General features: G+C 41.6%; 1 protein-coding gene across 1 annotated transcript in view; it reads right to left on the minus strand.

Annotated features, from left to right (window-relative positions):
* The window catches only part of CSMD1 (CUB and Sushi multiple domains 1), a 347261-nt gene that overhangs the window by 10328 nt on the left and 316168 nt on the right, over nucleotides 1-20765 (minus strand). Inside the window, exons 45-53 of the mRNA XM_081812881.1 lie at nucleotides 19803-19982; nucleotides 16843-17016; nucleotides 16401-16574; nucleotides 14620-14693; nucleotides 12047-12158; nucleotides 10185-10364; nucleotides 6158-6319; nucleotides 3652-3764; nucleotides 2571-2658 (exon numbers count right to left, since the gene is read on the minus strand). Of these exons, the coding sequence (XP_081669007.1) occupies nucleotides 2571-2658; nucleotides 3652-3764; nucleotides 6158-6319; nucleotides 10185-10364; nucleotides 12047-12158; nucleotides 14620-14693; nucleotides 16401-16574; nucleotides 16843-17016; nucleotides 19803-19982 (1257 nt within the window). The remainder of the gene's footprint in view (nucleotides 1-2570; nucleotides 2659-3651; nucleotides 3765-6157; nucleotides 6320-10184; nucleotides 10365-12046; nucleotides 12159-14619; nucleotides 14694-16400; nucleotides 16575-16842; nucleotides 17017-19802; nucleotides 19983-20765) is intronic.

Below are 20765 nucleotides of genomic sequence, written 5' to 3' on the forward strand. Positions count from 1 at the left end.
GCTGTGCAGAAGCTTTTTATCTTGATGAAGTCCCAAAAGTTCATTTTTGCTTTTGTTTCACTAGCTTTTGGAGATGTATCTTGAAAGAAGTTGCTGTGGCCGATGTCAAAGAGGTTACTGCCTATGTTCTCCTCTAGGATTTTGATGGATTCCTGTCTCACATTGAGGTCTTTCATCCATTTTGAGTTTATCTTTGTGTTTGGTGGTAGAGAATGGTCAAGTTCTTACACGCATTTTGCATTAGAGTGGCCTTTCAACGCAACTTGAGTTAGTATCCACTTAATAATCATCACTTTCTTCCCGTTTATCTACTGACTGGAGACAATGAAGAGGTTGTTTATTTTTATCCATAAAAATAGGGTTTAGCCAAATCTGAGATGAATGGTCGCTGGTGAAGCATATTGAAATTTCAACTTTTCTAATAAGTCAAAGGGGAGGCTTGCTTGGGATTCAAATTATTTGTGAGGCAAACTGTTTTTCCTGACAATAAACTCATCATCACACAAGAATAAAGATTACTTGTTAAAGCAAGCTGTTATTTTGTTAGATTAGAAAGAAATGGTGTCGTACAAGGATATCTGCAACAGCACAGTGATAGGGAGGCCAGTGTCCTCAGATGAGTAAACCCAGACAGCCACAGGGTATCTCGTACAGCTCACTGGGGCATCCTTCAGCGGAATTACTAGAGCGTATGCCCAGGGAGAAAGGAGGACAGATAACTGCAGGGATTTGGCTTAGAGCAAGAGAAAACTTTACTCATCATTAGTGTTGGTCCAATGCATTTATTCTATTTCATTACCTCGAAATAACATAACCCAATTTAAAGGACCATGTCCACCATGGCTGACATTATAATTTAAGGCTCTTTATTTAGAAGCACTGCATTTGGAAGTTGGAATTCAAATATTTTATGATTATTCTTTTTGATCAAGTATTTTCTTATTTTTTTAATTTAAATTTAATTAGCCAACATATTATCATTAGTTTTAGAGGTAGTGTTCAATGATTCATCAGTTGCGTATAACACCCAGTGCTCATCACGTCACATAGTTTTTTAAATATAATAATATACAGGTTGGGATACCTTTCCTTTGAAATCCCTCAGTATCTTGATGAAATTCTTACGAAATGGGTAATCGATGACAACTATCACAGAATATTATACTCATGTGCCTCTGAAAGCAGCTCTGGTATCAAAGCCATGGACATAGTGTTTTCTAGAAAATTATTATGTTAATGCTATTCTACAAGTAAAGTATAAAGTAGTCTATACTGTTCGTGATAAATGTGGTGCTAATCTTACAAAAAGGCATTTTCTCATCCATTTCGGCACCAACGACAGCAGTGACTTTCATGTGGGAAGAGCTTCAGCATGCACAAAGCAAACACTTTACATTGTCTCTTAATCTTGGTAACAACCCGGAATTGACTTCCCTACTGTAATGTCAGATGAAGAAAGAGGCCCGAGAAGATTGCAACTCATCTTACATTACAAAACTAGCTGGTAGATGACATAAGATTCTAACCCAGTGATTTTTTTTTTCATATATTTTCTCTCTCCAATATCTATGGTAAAAATCAAGTTGTAGTGAAAGATAGGAAGGAGGACCTATCTGTCTGTCTACCTACAGTAAACTTTTTTTCTCCCATAGAAGTCATGGATATCTCTGCACATCAATACACAGTCTTCACTTCTTTAATAAAATATGCTGAATTAAATTTAGCTTCCTATTTAATGTGACACATGGCGTAAAACTATTTACTTAAGCAACTCTCTCATGATAGGTGTGGGAGATGCACGAAGAACAATTTTCACACTTGTCTGGTTGAAATCTCCAAAGGCAGACGCGCTGGGTGAAAGGTGTTGTCAAATCGCCCTATCTACTCAGACACCCCCCAAAATGGAGCACCCCGGTGGCCATTTATACTGTTCCCCAGAATAACTGCTTGAAAAATTTGACATTCTAGTAATTAAAAATGGAAAAAGCTTTGTTACCATAATATGCATTTTTTGAAATTAAAGATTTTTTCGTAGCTTTTGGCCACTCCTAATTCCTCTGATAATTTTCTTAGGACAATGTCGTTGGCTTGATTCTTTAATTGAATTTCATCTTTGTTTTGTTTTCCCCATATTTTTAGTATCTCTTTCTAGGTTAAGGATATTAATTCCATATCTGGCATACAGATTGCATGTTTCCAGCTTTGCATTTGTCAGTTCTGCTATTCATAGCATTTATTTTTTCTTCCATTGTAAAATCTGTTCATCCCTCCCATTATTTCTGTTTATGTTCCTTCCCGTTACTTTTCAGCACAATCATTTGAAGGCCAAATTGACATTTGATTTTTTTTCAATGTTTTATTTATTTATTCATGAGAGTCAGAGAGAGAGAGAGAGAGAGAGAGGCAGAGTCAGAGGGAGAAGCAGGCTCCCCGCCTAGCAGGGAGCCCGATGCAGGACTCGATCCCAGGACCCTGGGATCATGACCTGAGCTGAATGCAGACGCTTAACCATCTGAGCCACCCAGGCGCCCCTGACATTTGATTTCAACACATAACATAAGAGCAGTTACCTTGCCTCTCGAGCTTGAATTTTCCAAAGTCTTTTCCATGAATATCACCTTGAAAAGTAAATCCTCCTCTTTCGAGTCCTGATGACACCTGATACACATGAAAAGGAAGAAAACAATGCATAGCGAGGATTAATAATAATCTCTTCGATCATACTATAACTGTATTTCTCACAGCTAGATATTACAGGTTAAATATTTTTTGGTTTTTGTCCTTCCTTCCAGTGACACATTAGCAGTTAAAAAGTGGGAAAAGACACGTGAATTTCAACTCACGTCTACATTCTCAATATCTCATTTTCACCTTGAAATACTGAAATTTACAACATATCCATAGGCTAACCATCCTTTGTAAAGGGGACAGTTATATGAATTACTATATAGCCTACATTATGTCAAAATCACTTTGTGACACAGCTCTTGGCTGGCGAATATCATGTGAGGCCGTATACTTTTATGTCAGATAATGAATTAGAACACATATGATGGTTGCCTGGCAAAGAGGGATCTCAGTGAGACATCTGAAATCTCTGTATCTGGAAATGATGTTTTTTTAGAACTTTTAGAGTGGTTACCCAATGGCTGTGTTTGGATTTCTGGTACAATGTGGTGCTAAGCACAGAATGTGGATCTAAGCTCATGTTCTGTCCCCAGCTGTAACTACTCATTTATTTGTCATTTCAGAAACTAGGTTTCTTCCTTCTTAAAATGAAGGGGTAAAAGGACCATGCTGTTTGCGAAGCAGAGGGAACGGTGCATTTTCTTTTTTTTTTTTTAAAGATTTTATTTATTTATTTGACAGAGAGAGACACAGCGAGAGAGGGAACACAAGCAGGGGGAGTGGGAGAGGGAGAAGCAGGCTCCCCTCAGAGCAGGGAGCCCGATGCGGGACTCGATCCCAGGACCCTAGGATCATGACCTGAGCTGAAGGCAGTCGCTTAACCAACTGAGCCACCCAGGCGCCCAGGGAACGGTGCATTTTCAAGGGGCAGACACCACACGGCTCCTGTCAGCTATCCCCTGTTGGCGGCCGCAAAGATCAGCCCCCCGTGCTGAGTGATAGCTCCCCACATAAAGTACTTACATAACCAGCTAGTCCCCAGTTGTCATTTTCAAACTTGCTTACAAAAATATCTGCGGGACCTTTAATTTGAAATGCTTTCAGAAGTAAGTGAGCTTCTTCTTTCTTGTAAACTCCTACCAAAAAAATCAAAGTCAGTTATTCTTACACTGTAGGAATTCACAAGGGTTAATAACTCATTCATTCTGTTTCATTTGTGGTACAGTACAGAGATGACAATATTAGAAATAACAAATTCTTTTTATTCTTAATTTATAGCTTCAGTCCTTCTGTTTTCTTTAAAAGCACTTCCTGTTTAAGTCTTTTCCTATCTTGAATGGGTACAACCCATTTCATTAAATTCAACATATTTATCCCACAGAAATAAAGGTAATATACATTCAACTAATCTATCATTTTTAATCCATATTGTACTCATTTGTGAGGACAAAGAGACCGTGACCATAAGCACGGATATTGCTACTTCTACAGATGAATTGCACCTGTTGAAATGAAATGAACAGCATGGTGGACAAAGTGTGTCAGGCATGCTCGCATCACCAGCGCGATTCTGGGCAGGAGGGACTCAGTGATCACACCTCTCAGCCACCTGTCAGGCAGCTGGAGTGACAGCTCAATTTCGCCCAGAGATGAGAGGTCATGGTGTGGCCCAGGCGGGCGGGGAGTGTGTCTGCAGCCAGAGCTAGCTCCTGACCCACTGGAGGAAATAGATAAATAAATAAACAAACAAGTATTAAATGGACAATAACACACCCAAGCGTCCTCTGGGCCGGGAAGACAGGTTCAAGAGAGGATCACGCTGCTAGTTTCAGGGAATGCAGCACTGAACTCCTACTAACTCAAAACAGAAGCAAATCTCTACTGTCCTAGGCATGGTCCCCACTGCCTGGGAGCACAGGGTGGAGAGAACTGCTTGTTCAGGCCAGAGGACAAGAAGGGGCTGCCTGAGGCTTCATTTTGGGTGGGAGTCCGTTTCTACCCCAGGCAGCTCTGTGCTGTTGGCATCCAATTTAACCGGTAAAACTCTGAACCCCAGGATGATAAGCCATCAGTAGACGTAATGAGATACACACTCATGAGTTTTGCTGTGCTGATCCAACAGCAGCACCAACAGAGTATCAGTGTGGCGGCTGACACTCCACACCTGTCAGCTCCCTTCCTCCCCTGTCTTTTTAATCACAGTTCACATGCCCAGGACCCTCTGTGTCCACTGGGACTTGGCAGGAGCAGCCCGTGATGCAAACACCCTCCCAGGCCTGGACCGTAGACATCCCAGCTCTGCTCCATGGAGGCTGTCTGCATCAGTCACAGGGCAGCATCTTCTTCGGGTAAGAATAAATCCAAACTCCACGAAGAGAAAGATTAGCCCATGCAGCTGGCTAAGACGGAGGGATCTGGATATTTAAGAAGTTCCTCAGTGGATTCTGACATGCATGTAGATTTGAGCCCGTGGCCTAAATCACTTATGCATTCACAGGCTCGAGGTGCGAAACTGTGTGTGGGCCAGGAGACCACAAACTCACAATCAGATGCCTGCCAAACTTCGTTGCGTGTAAATGATTTTGTTTTTCCTAAATCCAGGGGCTTAGGTGTTTTCCACTTTCAGGAAGCAGGAAAGCAGAATGGGAAGAATGGGCGGGAGGCTGACCTGCCATCGTACTTTCTAAAGGTCAAGCATGCATCTGTCTGGTGATGAGCGAAAGAGCAGAAGCCATTCGGGAGCCTTTTAGTGTTCAGACCCAGGGCTGCCTTGTGGTTAACTCAGAAAATTCCAGCCCTCATGGGGTGGGTCTGTAGAAAAGATTACATGGTTGTAAGAAGTGACATAAATGAAATTTTTTTAGAAGACACTAGATACAGTCCTAAAGGTGATACTATATCTTAGTGGGTAAGAATGTAGGCTCAAGGTTCAGATTTCCGAGATTCTGATTCCTGAGTTCAAATGCTACCTCTACCATGTCATCTTGGGAAGGCCACCAGTTTCCCGGGTCTCTCTCTATCTCTCTGTTTCTCTCTGTCATCAGTAAAGAATGTGTCTGGTAAGAATGCTCATATCATAGGATTGAGGTAAGAATGAGAAAGATAATATATATAAGTACTTAAAATGGGGTCTGGCATCTAAATCAAAGTTGTTGTTATTTTATTAACAGTGGAATGACCAAAAAAAAAAAAAAAATCTGAGGAGCACATGAGTTGAAGAGAAGGATACTGTAAGAATGAAGTCTATAGACATGCGTATCTGGATATAAATCTCACACCTTTGACTCATTATGTCACATGCATAATCTGGAACAAATTAATTAGATTTTCTATACTGGTTTTGTAATCTTTAATGAGGTCATACCAACCTACCACAGTTATCGAGAGGATCCCATGAGATGTAGCTTACGCAAAGCCATGTAATGTTAATAAGCATTTAATCAATGTTAGCTCTCTCCTTGTGAGAGGATAAAGGGTATGCTTCTGATCACATTCTGTATTTCATAAAAGGAAATGCCTCAGGGCCTACCTGTCAATTTCAGCTCCACCTGAGAGGCTTCAAGGAAGGTGGCGTTCACCTTACTACTTGTCGCATTGAACCAGTCAACTGTTAGAGTCGCAGGTTGTCTTTTCCCTAAATATTCATAATATCCCTTCCACACGGAATTGATAAAAAATACATCGGAAGGAACTGTTGGGGGGGAGAAAACCAGAAGAATGTTAGCACACACAGAAAAATCAAATTGAGATCTTTTTTGCAACACAGAGGCATACTAAGTGTCAAGTGAGAGATCACAATCAGGATGGTGATGAGGATAGACATGACCTATCCCAGGCCCTTCACAGCGTAGGTGTGATGGAAATGAAATGAGGAGGGAGATTTTGTGAGATGCATATACAGGTTCATTTGTTAATTTGTTGGAGAAATATTTTAGGTGCCAAAGCATTACTGTTTGAAGGGATCTGCCAAGGCCAGAGGGTGTGATGAGTCAGTGCTACCTCTAGGAGGGCAGGTTCTTATGCCATAATGAGAAGAAGTTGGCTGATCTACTATTGATATTTCATTAACATCTAGGTGAACTCTTTGGAAGACTTAGAAAGCTCAGAGAGTTGACATGTGTCCTCTGCCAGGAGTTCCCTGACCTCAGAAAGCTTGCACTTGAAATCACCAGTGGAGGACACCTGCTCAGGTCATGAAGACAGAGCTGCTCTGGGTCCAGAGGTCTTCACCTCTCGAGGAGAGCCCAACCCGCTCACCCACGCTCCTCCATGCTTGTGAAAAACACTCCCAGACTGCGAACAAAGTCAGAGCCAATGGTGTCAAATGTCGTGTATGTAGAGAAAGATGCGTTTCTCCCTAAATATGTTTTTTAGCAAATCCACTTGCAGCAACCAGTGATGAGCCCACACATAGACTGGGCCTGTGTTCATGGGTCCCTTTTCAGGGCCATTTCCTTGTCTTCCCAGACCAGCTCCACCCATAAAACCTACCCTAGCCATGGAGGAGTTCATGAAGAAGAAAGTGTCATCACTTCCTGTGGCTCTCGGTAGACTCAAGTTGTAATAATAACTTTTAAAAGTTAAATCGGTTAGAAACTGTGATGTAAGCACAGACATCTAACACATTTGCTTATTGATAAGGGACGTTGGATATGTCTGCCTGTCCGTTGGTGGCCGCACAGGGGCCTGGTTCAAATGTCAAACCCAAAGACTTTCTTTTCCTTTACCAACCTTAACAGCCTTTAGAATAGTGTCAAGATTGTTTCCCTGCATTAGAATGTCCCACTCAGGGGAAGCTATGAATGGACTCGTTCAAGCCCGTCAGTGGAGCGAGACTCTTGGCTGGCTGGCTGGTGTGTCTCACAGATGGGTGGTGCCTGACTGGGCACAGTAGGTGCCACCAGTGTGTGAGAGGCAGCTTGTTTGTATGCAAATATGGCCATGGGCAACGTGGCAGAGGTGGGCCTTTGGGGCCCTTCTCATTTACAGTGTAACACCACAACCGGACATTGAGGTGTGTTACGATTCACTACCTGGACAAGGAACCATGTTCAATTAGCAAGACCGTTCTGAGGGAATGAGAAGAGGTGTACTGAGGAGAATGGATGCACCTTCAAAATAACGTATGCAAGTATTTCGGTATCTTAAACAAAAAAATAAGCAAACGAAAACAGAACAAACACACCACCACCACAACAGATTGTTTCCTTCCCCTGAAGGACATGTTCCTGGATAAAGAGTACTGATTTCTGTATTTGATTTGAACTTAACATTGAAATAGAATCATTCACAACGATTTTCGGAAGTAGTTTGTATAATTCATGGTGTACATTGGAAAAAGTCCTTTCATCATGTTGGGACATTTGCCCTTGTCTGAGACTGAAGTGTGTAACACAGCCTTGTGACTTAACAAGAGCATCACATAAATGGTCTCCACAGTCGATGTCAGAATAGACCTCCCTGTCTGAGAAATCAGTGTTAAAACCTGAATAAGGAAAACACTAGGGAAATGACCTTATATAAGTTTTCTATTTCTGTTAAAAAAAAAAAAAGGTTGACTTAAGTTATAATTTGGGGACACACTGAATTATTAAAATAGTCTCTATATTTGTAACACAGATAGAATATGCCAGGTGATTTGGAGTAGTGAGCATCTTCCTTAGGAAACAGGACTGCATCTTTCCGATTTTCCATGTCATGCATTGAGCAACGCACCACATAGAACAAAGAGCAATAATGAACATTTTAGGAGGCAGAGGATGCCTGAATTATGGAGATACTTGGAAAAAAAAAATGGGGCTCCACATTTGTACTGCTCAAGGGGACAGGTGATGCTGTCACAATGCTTCATTTACATTAGCTTCCTGTTTAGAGGAAAGAATTGCAACCCTCTTTATAAGGCTCTCCATTATATCACATTCTATTATCAATATTTTATGTCCAGTTCTGCCCGCAAAATGCCTGAGGCCCCTTTTCATGAGACAGTGTGTGATAATGCGAAAGGTATTCCTCCTAAGTCAAGTCTTGTTATTTCATTGACCAACCACCGTTATGGAAGAGAGAGGAATCTGTGTAGACTCAGTGTTTTCCATAATTGAAACGTTAACTCGTTCATGGACTAATGGAATCGGAAATTTGTGTGTTAAAATTTGTTTCACTGTGCAGAGTAGAGAACAAGTCACTTATTGGATTTAAATCTAGAACTGTTCTGGTATACAAACCTGGAGTTTTAGTAACTGTTTCATTAACTTCTCTCACTCCTTTACCTACAAGTAAAAAGACAAATTATCATTTTCAAAAACATGTATTTTTGAATAAGTCTGAAAAAATGTCAAATTGAAGCAATTTTCCTTTCTCCAGATTTCTTGAAGTTCTACTAAATATGAATGTCATATACATATCCACTTTAAACCCCTGTATTCACAGCAGAATATCCTTTGTGTTTGTAGAAAAATGGAGATTACAGGTGCCAACCAATGCAGCTCTAAGAGGTGTGGTGTGTTACAACAGAGAGCCTTGCAAATGAGGGTGGTTTATGGCCCTTTGCTCACTCCTATTTGGGATATGCTGGCCGCAACGGAAAGGTAGCCTACAAAATAACTAAGATTTCATAACCTCTCTTAATTTTCCAAGTCCTCACCCAAATCAATGAAAGTACGAGTCGGTATGAAATAACACCAAATTGTTTCCCTTGCAGAGTGTTTAATTTGGTCTATCAAGTTGGATGTAACTCGAAATCTCTTAGCACTTACAGTTCTGTGTCAAACTACAAATTACCTTTTTAAAGTTTGTATTCTTCCATTTCTGACAGAGAAGGGCAAGGGAAACACAAATATCTTATGAATTCCTAATTTGAAAACTATGAATAGGCTCCAAGAAAGTAAAACTAAAGTCACAGATTTTATCACACTCCATAATTTTTGCTTTTGCTGTTTAGTATTTGATGCCTCTATGATCTATGTTTGGTGGGGAATCTGAGAAGTCAGCTATCGTCACATCCAACCCTGATTTATTACTCTTATTTGTAAATACACAAATTTGTAATTAATGCATTTTCATGCTAATTGCCTTTGTAATTAAAAAAATATTTGAACCAGTGTGAAGAATATGTAAGTGTATATTCCACCACCAAACAGCTTGTGGTCTTAAGAATAACAGATAGTTTAATTTATATATCCACCAATGCTTGGTGATGTTTGCCATTTTCATTTAAAAAATGTATATTTTCCAAAACTATGGTGTATATTCTTTCCTTTTAACTCATAATGCTTTTCTAGAAGCAAACAGCTTCTCTCCATGGCTGGAAGTGTGAATAGCAAATAATACTATCTACATGTCTGCTTCGACTATGCCTCCACCCTTGTACTGAACACTTACTACGCACACGTTCACACACACAGCTCACCACATGAACACAGATTCAGCTGGGGTGACTGACATCACTTCCAGGATGCTGTTTCCTGATGGATCTTAAACCTGGAAGCTAGCCTGATGGGCTGCCGGCGCTCCTCTTTGCTCTGCAGGGATGTGTGTTCACTCCCTCATCAGTGACTTACTTTTACAGACAGGTGATTTTCCTGTCCATTTCATATCTGCTTTACACGTCCTGTGCTCAGACCCGGCCGCGAGGAAAAATCCCGGATGGCAGGTGTACACTAAGGTGTAACCGAAGGTGGGGAGATCTATCGCTCTCACATCCGCATGGGCTGGCGTTTCTGGCTGTCTGCAGGCATGGGCTGAAATGGCATATATTCCATTAGAAAACACTGACGCTTTGTTTATCTTATAGTTAGCATATGCATCTAAAGAAATAAGGAAATATGGCAAAATTTGGAAATGGCTGTAAACTCAAAATTACAACTCAAAATTCCAAATACGGTAGCTATAAATATCCCCACTATCCTCTGCAACTTTTAATATAATGAACCCTTGGATTTGCCAGCCCTCTCTACTGTCCCTCCATCCTTCCCTCCCTCTAAATATCTATCTATCTATCCATCCATCCATCCATCTAGTATCCCTCTCTACATTTAAGTGTGTACAATTAATTATGTGTACCAATTTAGAATATAAATCATAGTGTTGAAATAAATAGATCACTTCTGATATACTATTTAGATAAATAATATGTTAATTTGCCTTAAAAGACCAGTCCTATAAGTTAAACACAATTGGCACATACTTAGAAATACGCCTTGATTTTTGTCTGATGGCAGCTAAGAAATCTGTTATTCAGTTAAATGAGTAGTTAATTTTGGTAAAAACTTGATGTGTGTTTAGAAACCTAATTGAAATATTATAGATTCTTATTTCCCTTAAAATCTAATTTAGGAGTGAATAAGATTGCAATGTTTAAATCTCAAGTAACTTCTCATTCTTTATAAAGTTCACATATATGTCTCAAATAAAAGACTTGGCAGATGCATATAAAACAAGTGGACAATATTAAAATTATACATACAATTGTTTTAAGTATCATAATATTTTGTACTTCAGTAAATTTTCAACATATGAATACCTGATATTAGCCAGCTCCAAGCTGTACAGATACACACACACGTATATATACACATATATGCATACCTGTGTGTGCATATAATATTCACATATATAATTTGACTAGAGTATTAGCCATGATAACTTTGAAATAAATATACATCTGATACTGATAAATAAATACACAAAAATCACATCTTACATACGATTAAAATAATTTTTCATAACATTCTATTTTTTTATGTTTAACACAGTAAGAGTAAGATTCTGTATCTCACTAATTTGACAGAGGATGAAATACTGGCTTACAGATGATTCCTATAACATTTCTTCTATTTCTCATGATTAAGTCAAAAAGTAAAATTTGATCCTGAGTAACGATTTGAATGATCAATTCATATAGACTTCAAAAATAACATTTAAGATATTTCTATTAATATTGTGACATATTCCATGATCTATTTTACCCTTCTTTAATGACTTGATGTAAACATTCTAGAAGAATAATAGCACGCATACAAAAGCTTTCTTCCTGCGAGTGTAACTGATGTCATTCACTTGTCTTCGGTTTGGGCAGGTTCTCAGATTTGGGTGTGCCCCGTTACCGCCTGGCGTGCCCGGTGAATTATAGACTGCTGTCCCTCCTCTTTGCTCCCACCCGCACCCCAGCCCCCGAGTTTCTGATTCCGAAGGTCTGGGGGTGAGGCTTGAGAATTCAAATTACTACCCATGTTCGCATGTGATGCTGATGCTGCTGGTTCTAGGGAATCAAACTCTGAGAAATTCTGGTTTAGAGAATCAAAGATGATCAAATGAACAAAAATAAGGCAGTTTCTCATTAAATCCCTCGAGGGTAAACACTTCCCAGACGTTCAAGAATGAACAGGCCATTGCTGGCTGTGATGGAAGAAATCACACTTACGTATACACTCAGTCTGAATTCCACTCCAGGTTAAATTTGCAAGGCAAGTGCGAGTCGTAGAACCTTGAATGTGGTAACCTTTTCTGCACCTGAAAAACACCGTGCTTCCAACCTATGGAGGAAATCCAACATTAGCTTCCGGGGCAGAGTGGACAACATGAGCGATATAAAGTCGTCATGCTGGAAAGCACAATCCAGGGTAAGATGTACCAGTGATATTTCTCATCAATGTCAGGCCATTGTTGTTCACACTGTGTGATAAGGCTAGGTAGCTCCATGCGTGAGGAAAGATACCACTAGATACAGTGAATTGTGGTCAGTGAAGAGGGAGGTTATTTGGGTAACCAAAGTATGCATTTTCTCTTTCATTTTAGCCCCTCCTCTCTTTGGTTTGTAAGTTTTTTTGTTTTTTTTTTTTCGCTTTTCCATTTTTTTCCCCTGCTACTCCAGTTGGTATTTATTAGCATGTCCTGGCAAATGGGCTACACTATTCACTAGCAGGAAGATAATGGAGAGCCTCTCTCATGGAGTGGTAGGAAGAAAATACAGTGTTCTTCTCAGTAAAATATCTTTTAGCAGAAGGCTGCTGGCCACTCCAGACTGATCGCTGTAAATTCACCTGGTGTTTATGAATTGATGGGACATGGAGGACTGGAGACTGGAGGGTAGTCATTTAAATTGCATAATTAACACAGCAGGACAGGGGATGTTCTAAGACTAAAATGGCTCACTCTGCATGAGTACGTGAGTACATTTCAGAATACAGTGCTGAAGAAAGCAAACAAAAATCTGTTATATTCAAAACTTAATGTGTCCTAATGAAAAAGAAAGAAAAAAAAAAGTTTTGAGGAGATTCCTTTAATAGTGTCAGGCACCTCTTTAAAAGATAGCACCTGTGTCTTTAAATTGTTAGCAAAGCTTGCTTTTGGATACAATGTATCATTTTTATTAGTGTAATTTTATTTTATTGTAAGAGGCATGAGAGATTTATCCATTAGTGTCTTAAGAGAGATCACAGGGATATGTTGCTGAATGCAGTCACCATAAATGTTGACTTCACACGGGCTCTTTGGGGGCAGATTTAGAAGTGCTAAAACCAATGGTGAGTTAGCAAGAGCATTACTCACATACAGTATTTTCCAGTATTCCCATATATGTGGCATTACAGTTCTATACACCAGAAAGCATTTCCCTGAGGACAGTTGAGATCTAATATCAAATGCACCAGATTTAACTCATTAGGTACCTGTGAGACTTTCATTTGTGGGGTGTAAGAATGCCATCAGGAAGTAGCCAGTGTGTGTTAGAGCCAACCAAATGGGACTATTTTAAGTTTCAGGAGAGACTGGGGGAAGAGGCTGAAGAAAAAAGTCTTTTATTCTAAATTAATGGGATCTCTAACTTGAAAGCATATACATATTTAACTTGAGCTTTCAAATCCACATCATACAGCTCTGAAGTCACTACATTACTTTAGGTGGTGGAAACATTTTATTTCAAGCTCCATTACCTTCCATGTTTAGGTATTCTAATATTACCTGAAGCGTTCATGTACTTTTTATTTAAAAAATAAAGTGAACGGCATACATAAATCATATGACCTCACTGATATGAAGAATTCTTAATCTTAGGAAACAAACTGAGGGTTGCTGGAGTGGTGGGGGGTGGGAGGGATGGGGTGGCTGGGTGATAGACATTGGGGAGGGTATGTGCTATGATGAGCACTGTGAATTGTGTGAGATTTTTTAATCACAGACCTGTACCTCTGAAACAAATAATACATTATATGTTTAAAAAAAAGAAAGAAGATAGCAGGAGGGGAAGGATGAAGGGGGGAAATCGGAGGGGGAGATGAACCATGAGAGAGTATGGACTCTGAGAAACAAACTGAGGGTTCTGTAGGGGAGGGGCATTAGGGGATGGGTTAGCCTGGTGATGGGTATTGAAGAGGGCATGTTCTGCATGGAGCACTGGGTGTTATGCACGAACAATGAATCATGGAACACTACATCAAAAACTAATGATGTAATGTATGGTGATTAACATAACACAATATAAATAAATAAATAAATAAATAAATAAATAAATAATCAAATGAATGGCAGAAGCGATACTGAGCATGCTAGTAATTCATATAGAGAGATCACCTGCAAGAGAAATGTCACAACATAAGCTTAGGCTAAAGGGCCCAAATGCATTTTCTCCTGTTTTGGTCTCCAAAATTTAATATTCTTTTCCCATTATATCAGGTCACTAAGCAGGGTCTCTTTCTGTGTAGCTATTCAGTGACCAGTCACTCTGATTTGAGAATTGCCATGTCAGTTCAGGAGACAAAAAGCATCCAACTACGCATACCTTCAAACAGAAATTAATATGGCAATTGCTACCTTGTGAATGAAGATACATCCAGTTATCCCAATTTTGACAGTTAAAATATCATGCAGAAATCCTCTCTGAATGTATTTATTTCAGAAATATACCATGAATCTGACAGGGCGCATAAAAACACACACATATGTTCAAGCATCAATTTTATACTTAGAGAGAAACCTGGTAAAATAAAAATGGAATACCTCATATCCTCTGGAGCTATTTTGTATTCCAAAGTGTGGAGTACCAGGGTCTGGGCAGGTATTATGAGCAGGATCTGAAATTCACATAGAAAAAAAAGAAAGAAAGAAAGAAAAGAAAGAAAGAAAGAGAAAGAAAGAAAGAAAGAAAGAAAGAAAGAAAGAAAGAAAGAAAGAAAGAAAAAAAAAGAAAAAAAGAAAGAAAGAAAGAAAGAAAGAAAGAAAGAAAGAAAGAAAGAAAGAAAAGAAAAAACATGAGTGTCAGATATGGTTATTATAAGGATTCCAATATTTTTACTAAAAGGCCTTACAAAATTGAGAAAATTATGTTTTGACAAATGTGTAAGGTATTTTGCATGAAAGTTAAAAATTAAATTGCTATTTTCATCTTCCTTTCACATTTCTTCTTTAGATATTACTCCTTAGTCCTTTACCAGATTCTAAAGTGCTCTGTATATTATTTTCTGTACTGGAATGAATATTCTTTCCCATTTTCTGGTCGAACATACTATATTGGCTGGTTAGTGATATACCATCTTCAATAACTACATGATCCGTTGGTTCTTAAGGATTCAATTAATGGCCGTCTCTTAGTCATCCATTACAATATCACAATTTCTTGAATTAATTTTCTTTGAGACTTCCAAATGAAAAATACATTGAATGCTTCAAAATTGAGGCATATGGTAGACCCAAAGTGACATTTTACCCTCTCAAAAAATGTACGAATTGAGCAATGAGGAGCGTGTGGCTTTATTATTTGGTGTTCTCTAGCTGCTAGTATGAAAACAAAATAGCTACCTTGCAAAAACATTTGTTTTCGAGAGAAACTAACCTATGGGAGGGAGGAACGCCGTGTCTTAGTACAGAGATAGCAAGCGTGTAGAACAGTTTAAATGAAGCAGCAGTAAATGTGACTCTTATTAAACACAAACAGTGCTTCAATGAAATTATTTCTGAACATCTTTGTTTTTAAGTAGAAATCATTCCATTTCTTAGAAAGCAACCAAGACTGTAGATCATTGATTCCTACAAATATGCAGAACATCTACTCTTCAGCTCAGTACAGCTGAGTGAGAAAATTAACCCATCAATAAACTTGAGTCTGCAGCAGTGAGGTCTGAAGGAAATTGCTCTTCCTGGAAATGAACCCTTCTGGTATCTATGCCACTAATAATTTGACTTTTGACAAATACAACTTGCATCTGAATCTCTTCCATGAGACAGAAACTCAACCTAAAAATGCGGGGTTTAAGTCACATGGACAGCATCTTCTGACTTGCAAGGTTCATCGTCATATTCTCTGGTCACCAGAAGGTACTGCCCCACTCCTTCCACCACTGCTAGCGTGGCTGGTTCAGGGGGACGGACCGCGCACGGGAGCTGGGGCACCAAGGGGACGGCCGCCAAGCAACAGCCAGGCTGTCTTTCTGGTGACAGCTGTCTTGAGTGGGGCAGGAAAGGCATCTTCACCGACACTGTCTTCCCCTGCAAGAATGCACCTGCTCACTGAGGTGGGGCCATGGAAACGAGAGAGCCAAATCTGGCAGGGGTTTTTTTTTAATTCTTATGTTAATCCCCATACATTACATCTCTGGCAGGTGTTTTAACAGCCTCCTGACTTCAACTCCAAATCCGGCCTGCATGATTTAACCAGAGTAGCAGACGAGTGCTTCCACAGAGAATGATCTATGGGAACATTATCTGTGGACCCACAAATGATCAGATTTTAGAGAGAACGTCCTCATCCCCAAGCACCGCCGGGGATGTCTTGCAGTTCTTACCGATGCAGGTGGGCTGTGTTCCACTCCATGTGCCGTCGGCCTGGCAGGTTCTTCTGGAGGACCCCACCAGTAGGAAGGGAGATTTGCACTGGAAGAAGACTTCCGCCTTATAGGTAAAGCTTTTGCCACTCAGTCGCCCCTCCGCAGGGGTGCCTGGGTCTCCGCAGAACACAGCTGTGGAAGACAACAAGCAGTCAGCTCACAGTATGCGCCACTGGGTCAGATTAACTTATTCAACTTGTGTCACGAGCATCTGCAAAATCTTTGGGTGTAACTATTAGACCCATCAATGACTGAGGGGCAGAATCTGCTGTGAGCAGGGCGGCCTCGAATGTGAGCCTCTGCATCCTATAGCATGGCTAGCAGCAAGGGGAGAGCGGAGCACGCTCGCGTGGGTCCAGCGCAGTGGGACCCCGGGAAGGAGCATTGCTGGAGGACTTACGCAGACACTGGGGGACCTCTCCTTTCCACACGCCGTGGCCTTCGCAGGAGAGAATGGCGGAGTGGGAGGGCTGGAAGCCATCCACGCAGCTGTAACTTATGCTGGCGCCCCAGTGGAAATCCGCTCCCTCCACTTTTCCATGCGGCACTTGAGGTGGCTGACCGCACATGAGAGCTGTTTCCAAAGAACAGACAAGACTGAACGTCCAGGGCCCCACCCCAGTTGTAACACTCAGATGGCCTACATTTTAACTCCACCCGAATTACAAAGGGCATCCACATAGGGTTGCTTTCCTTTAATAAAAGGATTATTGAGGAAGACAGCAGATCAAAATAATAAAACTTTTCTCCAATATTTCTTCATTAATATAGATCACAACACATCACACTGTAAAAGAAAGCAGGATTGAACATGACATCCTCAATAGGAACAAGGCCAAGAAAGGAAGAGATACTCATATTCAATGTCTGTCTTTTCATGGTGGTTCCCAAGGACAAATCACTCATATGACATGAGCACAACCTTCTGGATGTATGTGTACAGATGGTAAACTATCTGCATTTTTTACATTTAAAGATAGCATATAATATCTAGAAGACATGGACTGTTGAACCATTTGCTGAATCATTAAAAACCAGGCAGACGCATGGTTACAAAGGTTCTGTGAGATACTCCCGGTCCGTGTCTTATAGCATCCCTGAGCCCGACGTTTATGTGGTGTAGAGCTGCAGAGCATGAACACAGTTCTCAAGGATGGCCAGCCCTCGGTGCTGGCCCCCCATGGCCCCTCCAGTCTGGCCATTACACCAAAGTGCAGGGGGCTGGGGAGCATTGTGGACACATCTTCCTGGGAGAGCCAAGAGCTTTCTGGATTTCCCAGCTTGGAGCAGGTTTGCCAGTGACAGAAGGCAGCAGGAGAAGGAACTTACCCGTATATTCGTCCTCACCTGGGTTTTCTCCTGCCTGCTCACACTCACACATTCTCATATGAAGAAGACACAGTCACACGCATAATCCCACGTGCACACACAGCAGCTGGAAATGGGCCTTTCTACTGCCCTTCATCTTAGGCATGTTTCCAACCAATATTTCTGAGAATGCACATGGGAGGGGGCGGGGAACGAGTGCTCTGGACAGGAAAAGCAAGTGGACAGTCCTCCAGGCGGGAGCAGTAATGAGCCACGTGGTTCCACACAGGACGTGAGGAGGGGTCGAGCCTGAGACCAGTTCAAAAGGGGAGAGTGGTCTCATCTGGAAAGGCCTGGTTGGCCACAGAGGCAATAACCACTGCACTGACTATTAAAAAAGGAACCAGAAGTTGACAAAAACACGTGACGTCCCAGAGGCCAGACCATTTTATTTTATTTATTTATTTATTTATTTATTAAAGATTTTATTTATTTATTTGAGACAGAGAGAATGAGAGAGACAGAGAGCACATGAGAGGGGGGAGGGTCAGAGGGAGAAGCAGGCTCCCTGCCGAGCAGGGAGCCCGATGTGGGACTCGATCCCGGGACTCCAGGATCATGACCTGAGCCGAAGGCAGTCGCTTAACCAACTGAGCCACCCAGGCGCCCGTGGCCAGACCATTTTATTGGCCACTGTCATCAACATGCTCAGATGACTAGACCCCTACTGACACTACTTTGTGAGTTTGTCAACATTATCTAATGCCCACTTTGCAGCAGGTGCAGCGTTAATGATAGCAGGTGGAGGAACAGGAGACCCGGTGATCCTTACCCCCTGGTGGGAGGGAAACACAGTCCCAGAACATGCCCGCGTCAGAAGGGAGAGGAAGCCGTGAGCTTGAGCACCAGGCTCTCACTGAGGCCTCCCAACAAGCTCCGCCCATGTGAGACCCAAGCCCCGTCTGTCTCTCAGAGCCCACTGAAGACGACATCTTCCTCACTACCACCGCCCATAGTCCAGAGTGGAACTCCCACAGAACTGTCTGTGATCCTAGGCTAATAAGGAGCAGGCACCGCATTTTTATGTTTGGGGCCAGCCATGCTCGTGCCCCAGCTGTCTCCGTGGCCCTCCTGCCCTGCTCCGGCCCGGCTGAGAAGGAAGCCTGCGTGTGCTCCCTGCAGTCCTGGCGGAGGGGTCCTAACCATGCAGACCCCTGCTTTTGGACGACTTCTACCAGCCCCATCCTCTCTCACCGTCAGAGCCCACCCCGCCACTCCTTCACTCAGGCCGCTAGACGGGCCTCAGCCTGCCCCGCTCTCCCTGGAAAGCCCAACAGCATGGATCATAAACGTTTTCATACCACCTCCATATTCCTGTGGTGGCTTCGGTCCCAGCAGCTGGACCCCCCAGAACATCATGGTACCAAGGTTCTCTGCCATTATTGGATGATTGGCTCCTCTCTCTGACTTGGAAGTCCTATAATTACACTTTCCCACCATATCTGCTGTAAGCCTTAATATAGCTGGGGTTAACAGGTGTATCGAGAGAGGAATGTGTTGGCATTTAAAACACAGACTTAGGGGCGCCGGGCTGGTTCAGTCAGTTAAGCATCTGCCTTCAGCTCAGGTCCTGGGATCAAGCCCCATGTCGGGCTCCCTGCTCAGTGGAGAGCCTGCTTCTCTGTCCCCTGAGCATGTTCTCTCCCTCACTCTCTCTCTCTCTCTCTCAGATAAATAAATATAATCTTAAAAAACAAACAAACAAACAAACACACAGACTTAGAGGTAGCATGCCTGTCATCTGAGTCTCAATGTCTCTTGTTCCTGATTTGTGTCCTGAGCCATTTACTAACTCTCTCTGTGAGTCGGTTTCCCCATCTATAAAACTGAGATTAAGGTATTAAGAAAATAAAGTGATTTTTATTTGCAAATTAGTTTACAAGAATTCCTAGCACACAGAAGGACTACATAAATGCTTGCGAATGCAGTAAAACATAACTCAATAAACACTTCTGTGTCCATGAATAAGACCAAAAAAGTATTGACACATACCTTTGCAGACTGGTTTGCTGTTATTCCACGTACTGTCTTTGGTACAACGGATGGTGGATGATGTGATGGGCTCCATGAGATAGCCAGGATCGCACTGATAGCTCACGGTCTTATTGAAGGTGAAATCCGTCCCAAACTGGATGCCATTTGCCAGGGTACCTGGGTCCCCACAGCTTATAACTAACAAGCAGGAGACAACAACAACAAAAAAAATAGAAAAATACAAAATTACCATTAAATGAATTAGTCACGGTTTCTGTTCAAGTTACTCCCCTTAAGCTGCTATTCCAAGTGATTAAGTAGAAAATTGTTACAGCAACACCGTCCTCAGACGACACTACTGACCGGCTGTCAGGAACAGTGTGTTTGGAATGTGATCAGAGAATTAAACATTTGTCTTATTTTCCTGCAAAATAATGATCTACAGAGAGAACGAACCTTAACTTTCTTTGGATCCAGCTTTACAATGACCAACTGAACTGGCCACTGAAAACAGTTTCAACCATATAAATTACAGAGTGGGGGCGCCTGGGTGGCTCAGTCGTTGGGCGTCTGCCTTCGGCTCAGGTCCTGATCCCAGGGTCCTGGGACCGAGCCCCGCATCGGGCTCTCTGCTCAGCGGGAAGCCTGTTTCTCCCTCTCCCACTCCCCCTGCTTGTGCTCACTCTCTCTCTGTCAAATAAATAAAGAAAATCTTAAAAAAAAAAAGAAAAAATTCAGGGTGCCTGGGTGGCTCAGTCATTAAGCGTCTGCCTTCAGCTCAGGTCATGATCCCAGGGTCCTGGGATCGAGTCCCGCATCAGGCTCCCTGCTCGGCGGGAAGCCTGCTTCTCCCTCTGACCCTCCCCCCTCTCATGCTCTATCTCATTCTCTCAAATAAATAAAATCTTAAAAAAAAAAAAAAGAATGCACAATTTTCTGAAGGCATGCTATACTTCTATTAAAAGTTTCTTTTTAGGGAGC

Source organism: Leptonychotes weddellii, chromosome 2, assembly GCF_054177405.1.
Source record: "Leptonychotes weddellii isolate Sample4059 chromosome 2, ASM5417740v2, whole genome shotgun sequence".
Classification (NCBI taxonomy): Eukaryota; Metazoa; Chordata; class Mammalia; order Carnivora; family Phocidae; genus Leptonychotes; species Leptonychotes weddellii.